At 43.8% G+C, this 17,648-nt stretch overlaps 1 protein-coding gene across 1 annotated transcript in view; it reads right to left on the bottom strand.

Annotated features, from left to right (window-relative positions):
* LOC144103496 (beta-mannosidase-like) overlaps nucleotides 1-17,648 on the bottom strand; it is a 52,281-nt gene that overhangs the window by 23,944 nt on the left and 10,689 nt on the right. The window contains exons 4-9 of the mRNA XM_077636197.1: nucleotides 17,469-17,616; nucleotides 15,909-16,051; nucleotides 13,074-13,250; nucleotides 10,717-10,799; nucleotides 6,677-6,867; nucleotides 2,371-2,553 (exon numbers count right to left, since the gene is read on the bottom strand). Of these exons, the coding sequence (XP_077492323.1) occupies nucleotides 2,371-2,553; nucleotides 6,677-6,867; nucleotides 10,717-10,799; nucleotides 13,074-13,250; nucleotides 15,909-16,051; nucleotides 17,469-17,616 (925 nt within the window). The remainder of the gene's footprint in view (nucleotides 1-2,370; nucleotides 2,554-6,676; nucleotides 6,868-10,716; nucleotides 10,800-13,073; nucleotides 13,251-15,908; nucleotides 16,052-17,468; nucleotides 17,617-17,648) is intronic.

Below are 17,648 nucleotides of genomic sequence, written 5' to 3'. Positions count from 1 at the left end.
GCCGAAACAGCAGGAGCCCTCCACTACGGCGTCCCTCACAGCCTGAGTCGCTTTGGGACAGGGAATTCCATAAATAATGAACTTTTTGTGAATTAGGTGACTGACGGTCGCGATTATATATCTTCATTTGTGTCCCTCTGGCCGCGTAACTTTTTTGTTGAGGTGGATTTCACGCTCCTCTCAGCACCGAGTTATAAAAGCTCTGTATAGAGTAATTTCGATCAGCCTGTTTAATTTCCCATTGAGGGACACTGATAAACTGCCATACATTCAACATGAACAGCTCCTTTGCTACAATTATTTTTACGTTTGCGCTCAAGGCACCCTAATACCGCTTCATAAAATGGGGAACTTCCACCTGTACTTTCATGAAATGAATCGTTATGATTTCTCGCCTTTATATACAGGTCCGTAGTCAGATTCTTTCCCATTCAATTTATGCAGTCCTTTGGTCCTTCCGCCCTGCACTAATGGTCTTATTACTCCGTTCCGGTGTCCTGCATATGGAATAAGAAATTTTTTGCCTTTTTCTTCCTCAATGCGCCAACCTTGCCTATGTACAAAAAGTTAAATATATTAGACGCCCGTCGCCTTCGTCAATCTTCCACGGTAGTTCGTCGCAACAGAATTTGCATTTGAATCGCGCGCATCCCGCGGTGCCCAGCCCATGTTCCCTGTGCTCTCACATTTGAGATTTTGCCTTGAGAACATGACGACAGTCTTGCAATAGCTCTGATTTATTTGCTCCCTTAATGCTCCTCTGAGCCTCGACACCATAGCGAATTCCCAAAATAAGCCTTGGCACCTTTGCTCCTTCCCTAGGTCTTATCTCTTCACTGCTTTTGGGCTTCCTAGTGTGCTATGTTTCATTACCGTGGCATTTCCTTATATTTCCGCACTAGTAGTCTGCCCTGGCAATAGAGCAACGTGTTCATTCGAGGGGTGGTCTGGTCACCCAAAAGCACAAACACAGTTGTAAAGTTGTATACGTAAATAGCGTGTGCGCGCGTGCATGCAAAAGAGGTACTGACACAACGAATGTACAACACATGTGCATGTGGTACTTTGCGCTATGATGCCAAACCTTTCACTCATGATAAAAATATATTGCGTATTTTAGGCTTAATCGTTTCAGTAAAATTCAGATGTGCTGCTCCACTTTCCTTCATTAAGTTCATGTAAAAGTGTTATGTTTTGTTTGTCTTGAGTTGCCAGAAAAGGCGGAAGTAACACTCAACAACACTATTACTATACCGATCCTTCAGTATTTTTACTAGTGAAAATCTGGTCCGAAACCTGCCTTTTAACAGCGGTGTCAAGCCCTTGTCAGCCCAGTGACGGGAGCGTCCGGGGCCCTAAATGATGAGCGCCAAGAGAAGCGTCCAAAACTGCAGAAACGGTTCGCGAAGAGCAACCTATTCGACTAGGAAGGTTGGGAAGTTTGCTTTCCTCTTAAAAGCTTTGCTAAAAACAGCGGCGTGCGCTTTCCCCAGCAATTATATCATGGAGCCTAAATGCAGCGTGCTCCTGTCGACACGCACAACGTAGTTTACGCAATAAATGTGAACAGCAACCAGGAATTGCTTAAATAAAAGTCTCAATGAAGATGCAAAAAGAAGGTGGGTACATTTTACATGAAAGGCGCATAAAATGACGTGCGTATTAAGGATGGCAAAAATAAGACATATTTGCTGTTCTTTAGGCAGGCTAATAGGCTGCGGACTCTACACGGTCTCTCATGTTTGCACTTTTATACTGCACCGGAATTTTTATAACAGATTTTGTAGTTCGTGCAAGTGCTCCAGCTGGTTAACCATATGTGTAAAACAACCATTTGGGTCTGTGTTTATAAGTAATAAGGATTTGCAAATATGCAATCTCTAAGTCTAATCATTTTGTAAATGCCAATGGTAGTTTTAAGCATAAGCGTTTTTCTAATAATCATGTGGGATGATACACATACATGCGACAAATACTCCGAAGCATTGACTTCCAGCGAATAAAAATGCCTATTGAAATGTGTTTTTTATTACTGTAATATTTAACCAAAAATATCTTGTGCGCAAATCCAACACTGTTGCAGGGCTTATATTCCACTTCCAGCGCTGTTTTTTTTTCTCTTTTGCTATCACGTTTAATATAAGTTATATTTCTTTTTAGTTGACGAAGGCAGAGGTTTGAGCGAGGCCGGTATTTCATACATATACTCTTTAGCTCAACAGACACAACTGAAGCAAAAAAAGATGCACACCACAGGCAATGCGTTGTGTGTGCCGATTCGGGTCGTCCCTTCTGTGTCTTGTGCTCAAACGTGTGCATGACGTCCAGCTTTGTTACTAATGTGAACACCAGGAACAGTAGAATGCGTACCATTGGCGTTACGTTGTCGGTGCGCCATAAACCGGGAGAAGGGGTACGTCACCATCGATGCGGGCATGACGCGCTCCATGGAATCTCGAGAAGGATACGAGAGCAAACCGAATTCAGACATGAACCGCGGTTTCGGTAAGGCATCTGGATCCCAAAAGTTGATCCATTTGTTGTAAAAATGCACTGAAAGTGAAACAAGCGAAACGCTGTTGTGAAATCAAAGTACAGAGTAAAATTTATTTAGGAGCAACAACAGGTCCCTATTACTTAGTCGTTTCGAGAGATATTTTTAGGTGTTTTCAGCTGTTAATTAGCGAAATAAATGCAAGAACTTCATTCGCACTGAGAAAGAGAGAGAAGTGAAGTCAATTCAAGATGGCTCTTTGCGTTTCTTCGGAGGGCCACACGACCTCTCCAAACGTGAATTCGACGGTGTTGAAGGAGCAGACGATGATTGATGCCAGATGGTGGAGGCAAAGAGAAAATATATTTACAGGATGTACATTGGCAAACTGCGTTACAAGTTCAGTCACAGAGACAGTCAAACTGTAACGTAAAAGAAAAGGTCTCACACAGAGAAACTCGACAAGACCTTACTCATCGACCCGAGGTTGGAGTCTAGGTCTGTACAATTACGTGCCACTGCACGGAGCCTCTAGCTCAGCTAGACAAGACTGCCCTCCAAAGATTTTACATGCAATTTTAAAGCTTTTGAAAACAAAGAAGTTAGGGCGGTCATATTTCGAAGCACGCCCTAAGTTTCGATAACCAATGAAGGTAGCCACAGCCCCTGAAGGTTGGACCCAACTTCGAGCCCGTGGCTTGGCTAAAAATAAAAAAGAAACACATACTGAAAACATTCTGAAAACCCTCTCCTAAAGGAGCAGTTCTCGCCCTTATTGCTTGATGCTTTTCCCTTCCCTGCCGAACCCGCGCGCCGCCTCTCGAAGGATGAAACGTTTTTTTTTTTCAGCTAATTGTCGGGACCACAAATCCACTTGCTCGCCGCAGGAATGTGAGACGGCGGAGACCCGCGACGCTTCGGTGCCATCGAGCATGCCAAAAAAAAAAGGGGGGGGGGCGGCATCTCGGAATGCGAGGTGGTTCGCATATTTCTGCAGACGCGCAGAATCGGGGTCTGCCGCCGTGGGAAGGCTGCCTAAGACCAAGTGGCACCACGTGCTCGTTGTGCGCGCCTCGCATGCTTTCCTGGTGCGCTTAACAAAGCCAGGTGTCTTCGGCCGTCACAGCGGGGCCGTCACAGCCAGTGCCTCCTGCGCCCTTGCCACTGCTTGCGGGGGGGGGGGGGGGGGGGGGGAGCGTAGATCGGAGGCCCGCAGTGACCGCAAGCTAAGGTAATAAAAAAAATGTACGCGTTGATGAAGAGCGGCCTTACAAGTGACGTCATCTGTCTATTATGTGTGAGAGCCAACTCGCTAAGTATCCCATTCATGATAGATGTCCACCTGGGCCTGCTGCATGTTAAAATCAAAGTTCTATATTCTCCAGTAGAAACCAGGCGAATTAGAAAATAATGGTGGAGAGCACTGTTTCGTACGAATTTAAAGGTGTGTGGTAACGGATCTCGCGTACGAGGATATCTGTCGAACTATAACTTGCCTCGGTTTCCGCTTTCAGCTTAATTGGCCGGCTGTTTTAAGTTGCAGTGGCGTGCAGCAAAAACGACGCGCTTCATTCTAATTTCACCGTTTCCTGAATGCGCATGCATTTCACAAAATTGCATGTGTAAAGCTCACAGCAGAATCGCACTCATCTGTGGACACGTTCGCCTTGCTGTCTTTCGTTTTCTATAGTTGGGCATCTTTGCAGAAAATAACAAGCATACTCGGGCAAACTTTACCGCTCTGTTTTATCCCTGGATATTACCATTCTCGTAACGCGTAGAGAGATGCTGGAAAGAATTGTATATCCCCTTAACTCAGTTATAAAGAATTAAATTGAAGGGGCCTGTTGATTACTTCTTTGCAGCCTGTGCTGACCGAGCTTCGAAGGGAAATCGTCACTCATTCGTTATATCCATTATTTTGTTATAAACAGTTTCGTTGCATCGAGGTCAGCCTATAGCACAAAAGTCGCCCTAGCTGCAACATAAACAGGCGACATGTTTCGTAGGCCTTAAAATTTCGCTTTCTTTTCTCCGCAGAGCATCGCTTAAGTGCCTCAGACAGACTTGCTCACGTCTCTACTCCTAAATTTATATGTTTTTTGGTAAGCAGTCTTACCACAATTAAATGTGCTGGAATTCATCGCCTAACCTTTTGGAAATTAGAAAAAGTCCTTAAACGAAAATACTATTTCAGACCAAAACATTTCCGAGGCTATGCGCTTGATGACTGCTGGTGGACAGTCGCAAATACTTGATTCAAGAAAACATAAAATTCATGAAAATTGAGATGAAATTAAGTTGTAATTGACACGGGCAGGGCATGTAATGCGAAGAGAATTAGGCGATGATTCCTTGGAGTGATAGAATGAATTAAAATCGAAGGCAAACAACGCAGGTGTTTGAATTGACTTATGGTTGGAAGAATTTTTAGGTGGTACTCTAGCCGCAGCTGGCACAGGATAGGGTATCTTGGAGGCGAATAATAAAGGCCTTTGTCTTGCAATCACTGCAGTTGCATAAAAGCAGTAAAAAGTCACATTGTACAGCTTTAATTCAACTTTATTGACCGCAGGTCTGTATTGCACGTCTGTGTGGTTCCGTTAAGTTCTCGGAACAACACAGACGTGCAAAAAAAGATGCTCTTGAGCACGCAGGACAAATTCCTTTTGTCGCCAACTTGCAGCCATAAACGAATAAATGCAACAAAAAATCTTTCCGAACCTGGACGCATTAGCACGCAGGAGGACATAAGCGGAGTTTCGTTTTTGAGCCTGGCATATGAGCTGCTGTTTGTTGCAATTTAGTCGGATCCTTTTCTAACCGACAAATACTTAGTGTTTATGATGAAGTGGAGATTGGGGTGTGTGAAAATGCCTGCATAAGTAAACTGACCGTCATTGAAGATGGGTCTTAATTATCGCTTCCGGGAATGATGCGTCTGCGCATAATTTTCCGTGTTGCAATTTCGTCAAAGTTGCAAACGCCAGCCTCGTTTTGTATTATCTTCGTTGCCTGAATGATTTGTTCGTGTTAACATTAACCATTCCTTCATATCACCGCTAATGAAACGCACAGTAAGTCGATGCAATGCGGCGCATTATTCTGAGATGTTTCGTCTTTGGCAAAAGTAACGTTGTTGCATGGCTTGCCTCGGACTTGTACAGTTGATCGTTTATATCATCCCCCAGCCTCTAAATCGCTGTTAATTAAAGATAACCGTTGTGCTCACTATTTCTTGCCTTTTTACCTTTTAGAGAACTCGTAAAGGCAGCACTATAAATGTCTGGAAAGAAAATCATGCAGTCTGACACTACTTGGCAAGGACGGTTCGAATTTAAAATCGAGTCTGAGAGGGGATATAGTTAATGCGTCCTGTGTATTTTCCATTCACCTTCAAACAGAATTGGTAGTGCAGTCCGCTGAGATGAATGCACGGACGACTAGAATTTTTTGTGTTCAAGCACCCTCTTCTGAAGTGTGCATCCGTAAGGGTATATTTTGTCTTGATTAAAATTAGAACACAAAAATTGTAGGACACCTATAGCGGCAGAATAAGACTGCGGTTTGTTACTGCGGTTCCCGTCCGCGTTGTTTTTGGCTATCAATAAAACTCAAAATGAAGACTGTAATTGAAGACTGTTACCTGTATCATTTACTGCTTCTGCTGCGTGTGAGGTATAACGAGACAGTAAGAAGGTAGAAACTGTCATAAAAAGGTAGTAACAGGACCTCTTGCATTCTTTCTTCGCTGCCGTTTCTGCTGACAGTATTTACTTATCATATGGATCACACAAAGAAATTGTTCGCCCAGAGGAGCGGTTTTTCGGTCATTATTTTTTCGTTTTCAGGATACCGTACTAACGTGTTTTTTGCGCTGTTCTTCGTGCTTACCCAACGCTGTGTACCCTTTAACCGCTTGGCTAGTAATGTAGAAATAATCACCAGCATCAGCAGGTGGATTATAAGCGTAAGGAGTCGCCCTACAATTAGGTCCAATAATACTAATAACGCGTTGAACACGGTTAAAACAACGTGATGCGACACCAAGCATACCCTGAATTCAGCGCTCAGAATTTGTTTTAGGATTCCCTGGGAAATAATGACAAGGGGGCATGGTCTCCGATTCCCGCTGTATTAGTGACTTGCGACGCGACGAGATCTTTGACTGAAATCACTCACTGTCACCGTTGGTTTCGGTATTTGGCTCGGGGCTGATCCCACCAGCTTCGATTGTCTTCCTGCCGGCGCTGGGGCTTGAAAGCAAGAACGGTCGGGTCACGTCTTCTGCTTCAACGATAGTTTGCACAACACCGATGTAGAGCTTCAGGTAATCATTGCGGCACCGATCATTGTCTTGGTCTGTTCTGGTACTTGAAACAAACACAGAGGAAACTTGAAGTCAGTAAAACAGGGCCCCAGAATATACGGCCATGATGCCATCTTGTTCATAACTGCGGAAGTGTTGCAGTGAACATACGCATGGAACTGGAGAGGTCTGAAGAGTCCAACCAGACTGGTTAATGTGAGAGCAGTTTAACAGCCATGATGAATTACCAAAACTGCCTAAGCCGGATCAACAGCTCACGTATGCACCCATAACCTGGGATTGGTTTTAAATTAGTGCAAAATCTAGAGAAGCACTTCGCAATGCTCCTCGCTGGCTAAAGCTATTGCTACTAGATCGTATCCGTTAACGAATCTCTCTAGAAGTTCAGAGTTGATAGCCTGGAAAGTGAATGATATCAGCAGAAGTGGAATTTGGTCTCTTTCATCCCAGGATGCCGGCAAACTTTTCGAGCACCTTCGGTACCTTCAACCAATTTCCGGTTTCTGGTGTGAAGCAGCACAAAACTTCGTTAAGGAAAAAATAGTGATAGCGAGGGTTTCAGCGAATTCTTCCGTATGCATTGCATGGAGAAAGTTCACACCAAAGCAGGATCAGGCGACACATATCTTCTTGAGATTTATCCGGGGCAAAGGAAACTACCTTCATTCTTGTATAATATTTCATGGCCTCCTTCAGCACACTTCAGACTTTATTAATGCATAAGAAATGAATGCTATAAATTATTAAACGCCTGTACAATTGTTAGTAATCAACTGTCAATTCTGAAGTATAAGGCAAAATGTTTTTTTTTCCCGTATGTGAGTATTTTTCATACCTACGTGCACCAAAATGCTATTAAAGTTCTGTAAAAGGAAAACAAGTGCTTATTTTTCAGCTAAAACAAAGTGTCTCTAAATTTAATTTAAATATATATCTGATTTCTGAAAATTATCTTATACGATGTGGCATCTCACTGCAAAAGCTCTTTATTCAGGAAGTTTTTAGTGTGAAAAGATTTTATAAAGAGCTCAAGCGCGATGACCTACAGTAAGCCGTGAGCAGAAGTGCGTTGCACCCCCTGCCCGAGCCTCTGAGATTGTCACGCGGTGACCGTTGATCACGTGACCAGTCTGTCAACCGCCTCCGGGCTAAGCGTCAACGGAGCGCTACCAACAGATGAGTGCATCCGCCGAAACTGCCCCACTCGCCATAGGTGAACAGCGTCAGTTAATGCCTTATTTCATAATCATTATTGTTTGTGAAGGTACGAAAACTGCTTCACAGCGGCGTTCACGACTTCATCCTCCCGGTGGTTAATGCTACGCGTCCACTATAAGTGACGGATATCAAGTGCGAACGTAAAGCTGATTAGTGTTCCTGGGAACAGGTCGAAGCAACACACCGTACGTTCCTTACTGGCAAGGGAAATCTGGACAGGACTGTCTTTGTAAAAATGTTAACTTAAGCATGAGCGCAGCGCTTCCTCTTACTTGCATGAACGTAGGGGAATAATAATAATAATAATAATAATAATAATAATAATAATAATAATAATAATAATAATAATAATAATAATAATAATAATAATAATAATAATAATAATAATAATTGGTTTTTTAGGGAAAGGAAATGGCGCAGTATCTGTCTCATATATCGTTGGACACTTGAACCGCGCCGCAAGGGAAGGACTACAGGAGGGAGTGAAAGAAGAAAGGAATAGGTGCCGTAGTGGAGGGCTCCGGAATAATTTCGGCCACCTGGGGATCTTTAACGTGCACTGACATCGCACAGCACACGGGCGCCTTAGCGTTTTTCCTCCATAAAAACGCAGCCGCCGCGGTCGGGTTCGAGCCCGGGAACTCCGGATCAGTAGTCGAGCGCCCTAACCACTGAGCCACCGCGGCGGGTACGTAGGGGAAGGCAGAGTTGGGAATTGCGGGCATCTGTTGCTGATTCAATCATCTTTGCCGCTTCGCTTGACACGCCTCTGTTCACATCCGTTTCTTTAAGCTCCTTTCTGTCTGCACGCGGTAGTGATTGTGGCAGAGCGTAGCGAGAAAAGTGACTTAACTGCTGCCCAATGAAGCTTCTCACACCATTTCTACGAAGTTATAATCTGTTGGTACCGACAAATACCCCAGACAACGATGAACTTGGCGCTGTGGGCATCATAGCTGGATATTTTTAGCACTGCGAATGTAAAGTCCTCCTGAACATTGAGAAAAGAAAAACAAGAAGTCTTCCAGGTTTAACTAAAGGCACAAACGTGGGAAAGAGCAAAGTATCATGTTGTTCAAGTCTTGTTTTTTACGCCCAGGTCGCGCTTTTGTTTCACCACAACCTAGACACAATCGCTTAGGCTGATCAAGCTCTCTCTAGTAGGTCGCGTTTTGTTATTTGTGCTCTTGGCAACGCGTATTTTGTAACGCTGGACAAACACCAAGTCCTCTCCTCAGAATCCATGAAGATAAAATCTGGAGACGTTATGCTGTCAGCCATTAATTTCGTGTTCTTATAATCACGTGCGCATCACTACAGGGCTTTAAATTGCTACTGAGCCTACAATTATAACTGACATGTACTTTCCCGCTGTAAACACGTAAAGGGGCCCAATGACAATAATTATATATATTAAGGAGCGCCTTTAGGGAAGACCGGGAAACGGGTAATAGCAGCCGTGCACTGAGGAACGGAGGGCACCTATGTTTAGCTATATACATATGATCACCACACCTGATCCAAGCTAGAAAAAAAGATCATTCCAGTAAATTTTCAAAGTATTTTTTTTAGTGCACAGAAGTAAAGAATTGTCTGCGGTCAAAAATGGGGCCCATGTTCGACTATGCATGCGAAAATTATGCAGCTTGAGTCTGAATTCAGACAGTGGCAAGAGGATTCGAGCAATCACAGCATTATTTAAAATGTAGTACAAAATAAATATACAAAAATACGGGTATTAGACTCTCAAAGGGCACATTCCACGTTTGTGTGTTTTTACAGGGCTACTCCCAACGTACCGACCGTTCAGCAATCAGCTGAGTCAGCTCTTTCTTTCAGGAGAAAAAAGTGCTTAAAGTGTTTCTAAATTTTCACGGAGGCCTACTGGTATCAGTTGACTGCCCTTCTTGATGTTAAATCCGGCGTTCATACCCGAAGACCTGTAAAAGCTGGAAAGCGCACCAATGACGCTGTGCCTTTTAAGGATTTACTAGTTTTTCAGCGACGCTGTTTGATATGTGTAGTTTTCGATTATTTTAAACGCCATCACTTTTCATCAACACAGAGAAACGCTTCAACATTGCTTTGAATTTTCTTTTAATCATTTTTTCAGCATCTCTATGAGTTTTGAAAGAATTCGTGAGCAGCGATTTTGTAAATTGGTAGTAACAGACTGGCTTGTCATCGCAAGAAATGATGCAGGCTGAGGAATACTACAGGGTCGCTGTAATGACCATGGGTACCACCGTACAAAGACTACGGCACACTAACGCTATCAATGCAGTATCAGTGTGGTAAAAATCAAGGTTAGAGTTGTGGGCCTATTCGGGCCAAAAAAATCTCTAAATTTTTGCTCATTGAAAGGACAGAACATATAGCCATACGGCTTCAAGCCTTGGGTCCTTGCGTGAAAAAAAGTAGTTAAGGGAATAGTTATTCCCATATTTAAAATCTTGCTCAACCTTGGAGATCCCTATGAAAACACAGAATACAAAATACTATTCAAGCTGTAAAAATCTATCATATGCTGCTTGCATTTACTCTTTATTTCTACGTTGCCCTCGGAAAGCACCCGATAGTGCGAAGTGTTTAATTAAATCAAATTAAGCATTTAGAAGGAAGTTAGACTGCAGGACTATGATTATTTTCTCAAATGGTTATACATAAAACGTACCACCAAAGTGAGACAACGGAGGCTTCGTTTTCATTGTTCCCAACCCAGACGACGATAGAGGGGTGGTGTTGCAGGCGCCGAATCTGAAGAAGGTATAGAGTGTAGCTTCTGAGTATTTTTTATTGCATCGAGATGACTACTGTAGATACCCAAGTTTCGATAGCATGCGCTAAATGTAGCGTGTTTTACAGTGCGAATCCGCAGAAAGCTACTTAAAGGAGTATAGGCACTGAATTTTGAGTGCGTGTGCTTTTCTCTGTAATGGGGCGTAGGGCATTATTATACGTGGTTTACCTAGAAAAAAATTCAGCTGTTAAGGACTACGCAACTAGCTATGGAAAGAAAAAAAATGATAAGTGTAACGTTAAGAAACCGGAAGCGGGCAGAGTGGGTGAGGGAACAAACGCGTGTTAATGACATCATAGTCGAAATCAAGAGGAAGAAATGGGCTTGGCCAGGGCACGAAATGCGAAGGGGAGATAAGCGCTAGTCCTTAAGGGTAGCTGAGTGGATTCCAAGAGAAGGCCAGCCTATCATAGGGCGACAGAAAGTTATTTGGTCGGATGAGATTAAGAAGTTTGCGAGGATACGGTGGCCGCAGGTGGCAAAGGACGGGGTTAATTGAAGAGACATGAGAGAGGTCTTTGTCCTGCAGTGGGCGTGGTCAGGCTGATGATGATGATCACGGCCACGTGGTATTCTCCTACGACTGCTAAACAATTTATAATCGAATTTCTTTGTCGTGTTGTTTCGGTTTCGGTTTCAACAGACAAAGGGGACTATGACGTCAAAGACAGGTTATAGGCCACGTGAAGCATGAAAAACTGCAATATAGTATGTGCTTCTACATTCGTTGCCATTCCGACTCTTGAGGAAAGCTGGTTTCAGCACTGTATGGAAACAAAACGATCAAGCAGCGATTAATCGCAGTATTTCCACGCCTCAAGTGACAACCTCTCTTTGACGTCACAGTCCTCGTTCGGCTGTTGAAACTGAAACCGAAACAACATGACGGAAAAATTCGATTATAAATTATTTAGCTGTCGAAGGCAAATACAACATGCTGATTTATGCATAGTAGTTTCTTTGGCATCTCTGTAGAGGAGAAAACATGCCACTAAAATTAGGTGTCTATACCCCTTTAAGAACAAACCGCTGCGCATGCAACCAAATTAGGAGCATGGCATGCACGCCTCCTGCGTACGCACAGACACAGTGTTTAAAAAATGCTGAGAGAGAACGATATATATATATATATATATATATATATATATATATATATATATATATATATATATATATATATATATATATATATATATATATATATATATATATATATATATATATATATATATATATATATATATATATATATATATATGTATATATATATATATATATTTTTGCGGTGCTCAACTCCGAGCCTCCTTCGTAGCCCGCTAGAGGAGCGTTTCAGGTACAAGTTGAGAAGGTCGCTTACTTCGAAAAGAATTTAGTGTTGCATTGAATTCTGTTAGCACGGCCGCTAGCCATTAGCGGGGCAATAGGCTTTCGCTTAGGCTTATCTCGCTCAGAAAAAGCAGGTGATAGAAAAGTTCGCTCTTTGTTTATTTCTCTTGACGAATGTGCCCCCCCTAGTACTGTTTAGAGAAGCGTCGACTTATTAACAAAAATGATTCACGTTGTAAGAACCAGATGGAGACACTGGTCAGAGATATCACTGTTCGCGAATTGGCGTACTGTAGCGAGCAAGAGCGGTCTACGCCGCGCTTAAGCCTAGAACCCCGAGAAATAACTGCATCTGAGCACTCTTTGCCTGGCGCGTCTGTAGCTGAGACAGCCTACAGACTTCTTAATCGGGTGAAGAGGAGGCCGGAACGCCCCCTGTTTATATTGTTGCAAACCTGCTAAACCATCGCGTCTACCGTGCTAGCTCCATGTACGCAAAAAGTCCGGCGAGCAATATGGCAATGCGCAGGGAGCTCTAATTGAATCGATCGAACAGTGCCCTGCGTTCCGGCATGCCAGTTTGCTCGTTTTGATACATAACACTGCTGGGCGCCTAACTGCATAACGGGGACGCTGCAGTAAAAGAAAAATCCTATAAGTGTCGAACCATTATGTGAGCAATAGCGGGCAACGATGAGCGCCGGCCCAATCGATATGTCACGACCACCAAATCTATGAGAAACTTGAACGTTACTTAAGACAATAACATTCACGGAGGGTTATATGCAAACTCGGAAAGGTGTAGAGCTGCTGCGCAGTGGTCGCTTCCAGACTGTCTCAAGCTCTTAAATCAATGCTCCTGATCTATTGGGAGCTTTTCCTAACGATGTCGAAGTGACACTTACCTGCTGCTTGATTTCAATGGCGACGTTATCAAGAAAAGTTTGGTCCACGGGATACAGGCTAACGGAGAACATCATGTCCTGCCAGACGAGGATCCCCAGCTCGTCTGCCAGGTCGTAGAAGTAGTCGCTCTCATATACGCCGCCGCCCCAAACTCGAATCATGTTCATATTTGCCTCCTGCATTTAGATACCACTCGAAATAGGGCTTGCAAATGTCGGGTGCCAAAACACTTGAAAGAGCTGTTAGCGACATAGCGACAAAAAGCACATGAAAGACGAACTGCACGAAAGCTCTTCTCCGGTGATTGCGATCCTTGCTACTTGCGCCTCAGCTGTGAAGTCTGCCTCAGCGTGCTACACTGGAGCAACAGCATGGAACAGTAGGCCTTCTTATGAACCTGCACATCGCTTGAAAATTTCGTTACAAACATGGGTCTATGATGTTTTAAACACATTTTGGAAAAGTGGTGCCGCCAGCTGTCGCTTATTGTACTTCCCACGAAGGCACTATGGTCGCGCGATGGGCTCTAGCCGACAATCGCTGTTCAGTATTTAGACAAAAACTCTCTAGGGGAAATAGTATGTACGAGAACATGCAGATAAAAGTGTTAAGTGCGGTCACTTGAAGCGGGAAACAATATTTCAGCTGATGTCTTTCATTCCTAAAATTTCATTTCCTTACTATTCAAGAGTTGGAAGGCGATTGCTTAAGGGCAGGTGCGTGCCCCATACAGAGTGTTTTACCTATTTATTACTAGATGCAATTTTAAGACGTTAGGCCTTTTCTCTTTTCGGCAATATTCTTTTCGGCAGGCAAATAGCGGTAGAGTACATCAGAATGCCGCTAATATGTGCTATCTAGCAGGGGGTTAACTAATATGAAATCACCATAATCAGCGTGACTAATGCCACCGCAGGGCAAAAGCCTTTTCAATGTCTCTCCAATTAAACTTCTCCTTTACCAGTTGCGGCCACCGTATCCCCGCAAAATTATTAATCTCATCCACCCACCTAACCTTTTGCCGCCCCTGCTTCACTTTTCTTCTCTTGGAATCCACTCCCTTAAAGACGAGCGGCTGTCTTGCCTTCGCATTACATGCCCTGCCCAGGCCCATTTCTTCCTATTGATTTCGACTAGGATGTCACTAACCCGCGTTTGTTTCCTCACCTACTCTGCCCTCTTCAGGGTCTCTTAACGTTATACCTATCATTTTTCTTTCCATACCTAACGGCGTTGCCCCTAACTTAATCTAAATCCTTATCATTAGCCTCCAAGGTTCTACCCCACAGGTGAGTACTGGTAAGACACAACTGTTGGGTACGCTTTTCCTGAGGGATATTGGTACACTGCGATTCGTGATCCGAGAGAGCCAGCCATATGCGCTCCAGCACATTCTTGTTCTTCTAGATTAAGATTATCTAGCCAGTTATCTATTACTGTAAGGGCAATGCTTTATGCATTGGTTTGGAGCCCGCCTGAACTAAGAGAAACATCAGTTTTTAGAGTTTTGAAAAAGGCCTTCTTGTAGCCGCTACATTCCTAAGAATTATAGAGCCGGCAACCATGAGGCCGGAGGGAAGCGCTATATACACCTATTCGCGTGCATCACAGAGTTTCGAGCCCTTCACATGCTCTCTGCCCGAGCGGGTGTCGCGGCCACCCGCTCGCTTCTAAAAGAGCGTGCGATATCCGCGCCGCTCTGTGAGGCGCGCTCGTATATAGGCGCCGCCGTTTCGGGCCGCACAGTTTCGGTTTCAGCCATTTTCCGCTTTAAAATTATTTGAAAAGCAGGTATGGATGTTACCGGTGGGGGGATGCAAACCACTAAGTAAGTAATGACCGTAAATCAAATAGTTAAACAGTTAACTATTGGCTTATATCTCCCCACCTCACTATTTACATTTCTTAGCTGTGTTCTGATTCACTCTTACGATGATAAGAGTATGCCGAACGAAATGTTCTTATAAGTGAAAAATCATTCTTTAATTGGTAACAGTGCTGGTTAAAATACTTTGTAATAAGCAATGTGTCAGCAGGAACTAATTGCACTAAAACATTAAAAACTAGAAGACAGATGGTCTTACGCTACGTCCTCACAAATGCTTAGAATTTGAATCGGCATACTTTCAGCGCATGCCTCAGTAGCTCGAACTATACAACCCTTACCTCCGCTTCCCCATACTTATTACCGTATTGAGAGTATGTATTCTTAAACAGTTTGAAACAATGAGTCCGAAAGGCATTTTTATAAATTTCAGAGGAAGAAGAGAGCTTTCTCAAAAGGACACTGACAACAAATTGAGGATGGTGTGCATCCATAGATTACCGCATTCTAACAAAAAAGATGCCACATTTTCTCAAAACTGATCTTTCATCCGCCTAAAGGCGAAAAAAAGTAAATAAACCGTCTATCACCTTCAGTGGGCGATTTTACTAGTGTACCGTACGCCACTATGGCGTCTTTTGGTGGCGAATCGTGAGGCTTGGCTGTACGGCCGTTCATTACAGAACGATAATCACGGAGATTTTCTTGTGAGAACATCACTAGTCCCAATCGAAAGGAAAGAACTTTTTATCTGGAGTTTTGGTTTAAATGAAGACATCACCTTAACCAGGATCAGCCATCAAATTCATTCTAATTAAGAATAAAAATGTAATGGAGTTACTGCACACACAAAGTCCACTCGTGGCTCATGCCTGATACGGATAGGTATAATGTCTCATATTTTGCATCAAAGCGCTAATTTACCAACCCAAAGTCAGCTGCCACGTTGGTGAGGTAAAAGCAAAGTGTGAGTAGCTGATCAGGAATGCCATCATGGAACGTGGATTACCTTGGCAGAGAGCAGCATCTCTTTGACGTAGTTGGTGGTTATTCTTTCCTGAAGGAGGTCCAACGGTACCCAGTTGCTACCCTTGGCATAAATAGGAACGTCGTTAACGATGAAGTAGAAGAGAGTCGAGCTGTTGTGGCCAGCTGCAAAAAGCGCGGTGTGAGGCGAAGGCAACGTGGGTCCTGTGCACATGTACATACGCGTTTTGAATGACAGTACACTCTGGCTAGCTGGTAGAACATCGCAAGCTAAATGCGGATTTCGTGGGCTCGGTTTTCTCCGGCATGACGTGGTTGTCCTTAATTGAACGCTTTGTAAAGCTACCTATCTGAAATCTTTAAGTAATTTCCCTCTCTAATCAAACAACACCAAGAAATTTGAAACAATAGTCTGTTCTTTCTTTGGTTTGAAAGATTGTTGACTTCTGTCGTATAAATCTACTTCATGCGAGCCAAGTGTTTTCCTAGGTTCACTTAAGTGTAGCGTTCTCCATGCATTAATGTTTGGTTCATGGATTATGCTGGTAGCGGCGCGAAAGCGATTTAGGTTACGAGGGATGTCGTAGTGGAGGGCTGCAGATAATTTCGGCTCCCTGGGGTTCCTTAACGTGCACTGACTTCGCACAGTATCGGGCCCTCAATCATTTAAAATCCATTGAAATGCGATCCCCGTGGCCGGTATGGAACTGGCGTCTTTCGAGTCAGCAGCCGAGCACCATGACCTACGTTAAGGAACCCACCGTAGGTGACTCTGCTAAATTTAGACCAGGCGGTTGTATTCAATGTGAAAATCAGCTAAAAGATGATGAAGGCTACGTTAGTCGTAATATCTAAGCGCGAATGCTTTGTAGAAAGCCTGGCTATGTTTTATGTTACTTAGGGACAGTGTTTTGTGCTGTCAGCTTGAGCGAGGCCATACAGCGGCACCGGACTGCGTTTGTCTTCAGCTTAAATATTATTTCAAACCCACTTAACGGCAATTAGAAGAAAGACTGGTTTTATCCGAGAGTGGTTGTCCTTGTATGCATAAAAAATGGGCCAAATGGAACTTTTTTTTTCGAATTATCTTACATTTCTCTGCATATGTATAGAAAATACTGCGATAAGGTTAAAGTGACACTCCGCACTACTCCATTAAGTTTTGATCCTGAAAGCCCCACCCTGAAATTCTTCCAGCAAAGCAATGCTCCCCAGACGAGCCTGATTCAAGCTGTTCCGAATGAGAGCCATGCTTGCTGGGTATGTGACAAAAGCACAGGCCGCGACGTTGGCGTAGGCGCTTGGATAGCGGCGGGGATGCCAGGGAAGGGCAGGTAGAAAGTGGAAGAGGGTGTAAGGTAACAGAAGGTAGGACACAACACTGGTTCTGGCGCTGCCGCACAGGGCCTTAACGAGAGGGAAGCACTGAACGGCAATGGCGAAGTGTACAGGGCGGCTACATTATCGTTGCCCGTTCTTTAACAGAGAGCTTAAGTGTTTGGCCGGTGTTACAAGTGTTTTTAGAATAGTCAGACTGAAATAAGCGTGATCTGCGGCCCCCCAGAGCAGAAGGAACACTCACGTATGGCGTCTTCGTTCAGCTGAACTGTGCGGAATCCAATCCTGACCTTCTTCTGAGATACTTCTTCACCTACAGAGACTGCGACGTCGAGCGTGTACAAGGTTTGCGACCCGTAGCCTACCGGCCACCACCGATGGATGGCGATGTCCTGTGGTTAAGAGGACGAAGTGTTTTTGATGA

Source organism: Amblyomma americanum, chromosome 9 (genome assembly GCF_052857255.1).
Source record: "Amblyomma americanum isolate KBUSLIRL-KWMA chromosome 9, ASM5285725v1, whole genome shotgun sequence".
Taxonomy (NCBI): Eukaryota; Metazoa; Arthropoda; class Arachnida; order Ixodida; family Ixodidae; genus Amblyomma; species Amblyomma americanum.
This window is presented reverse-complemented; position numbering and strand designations above follow the sequence as displayed.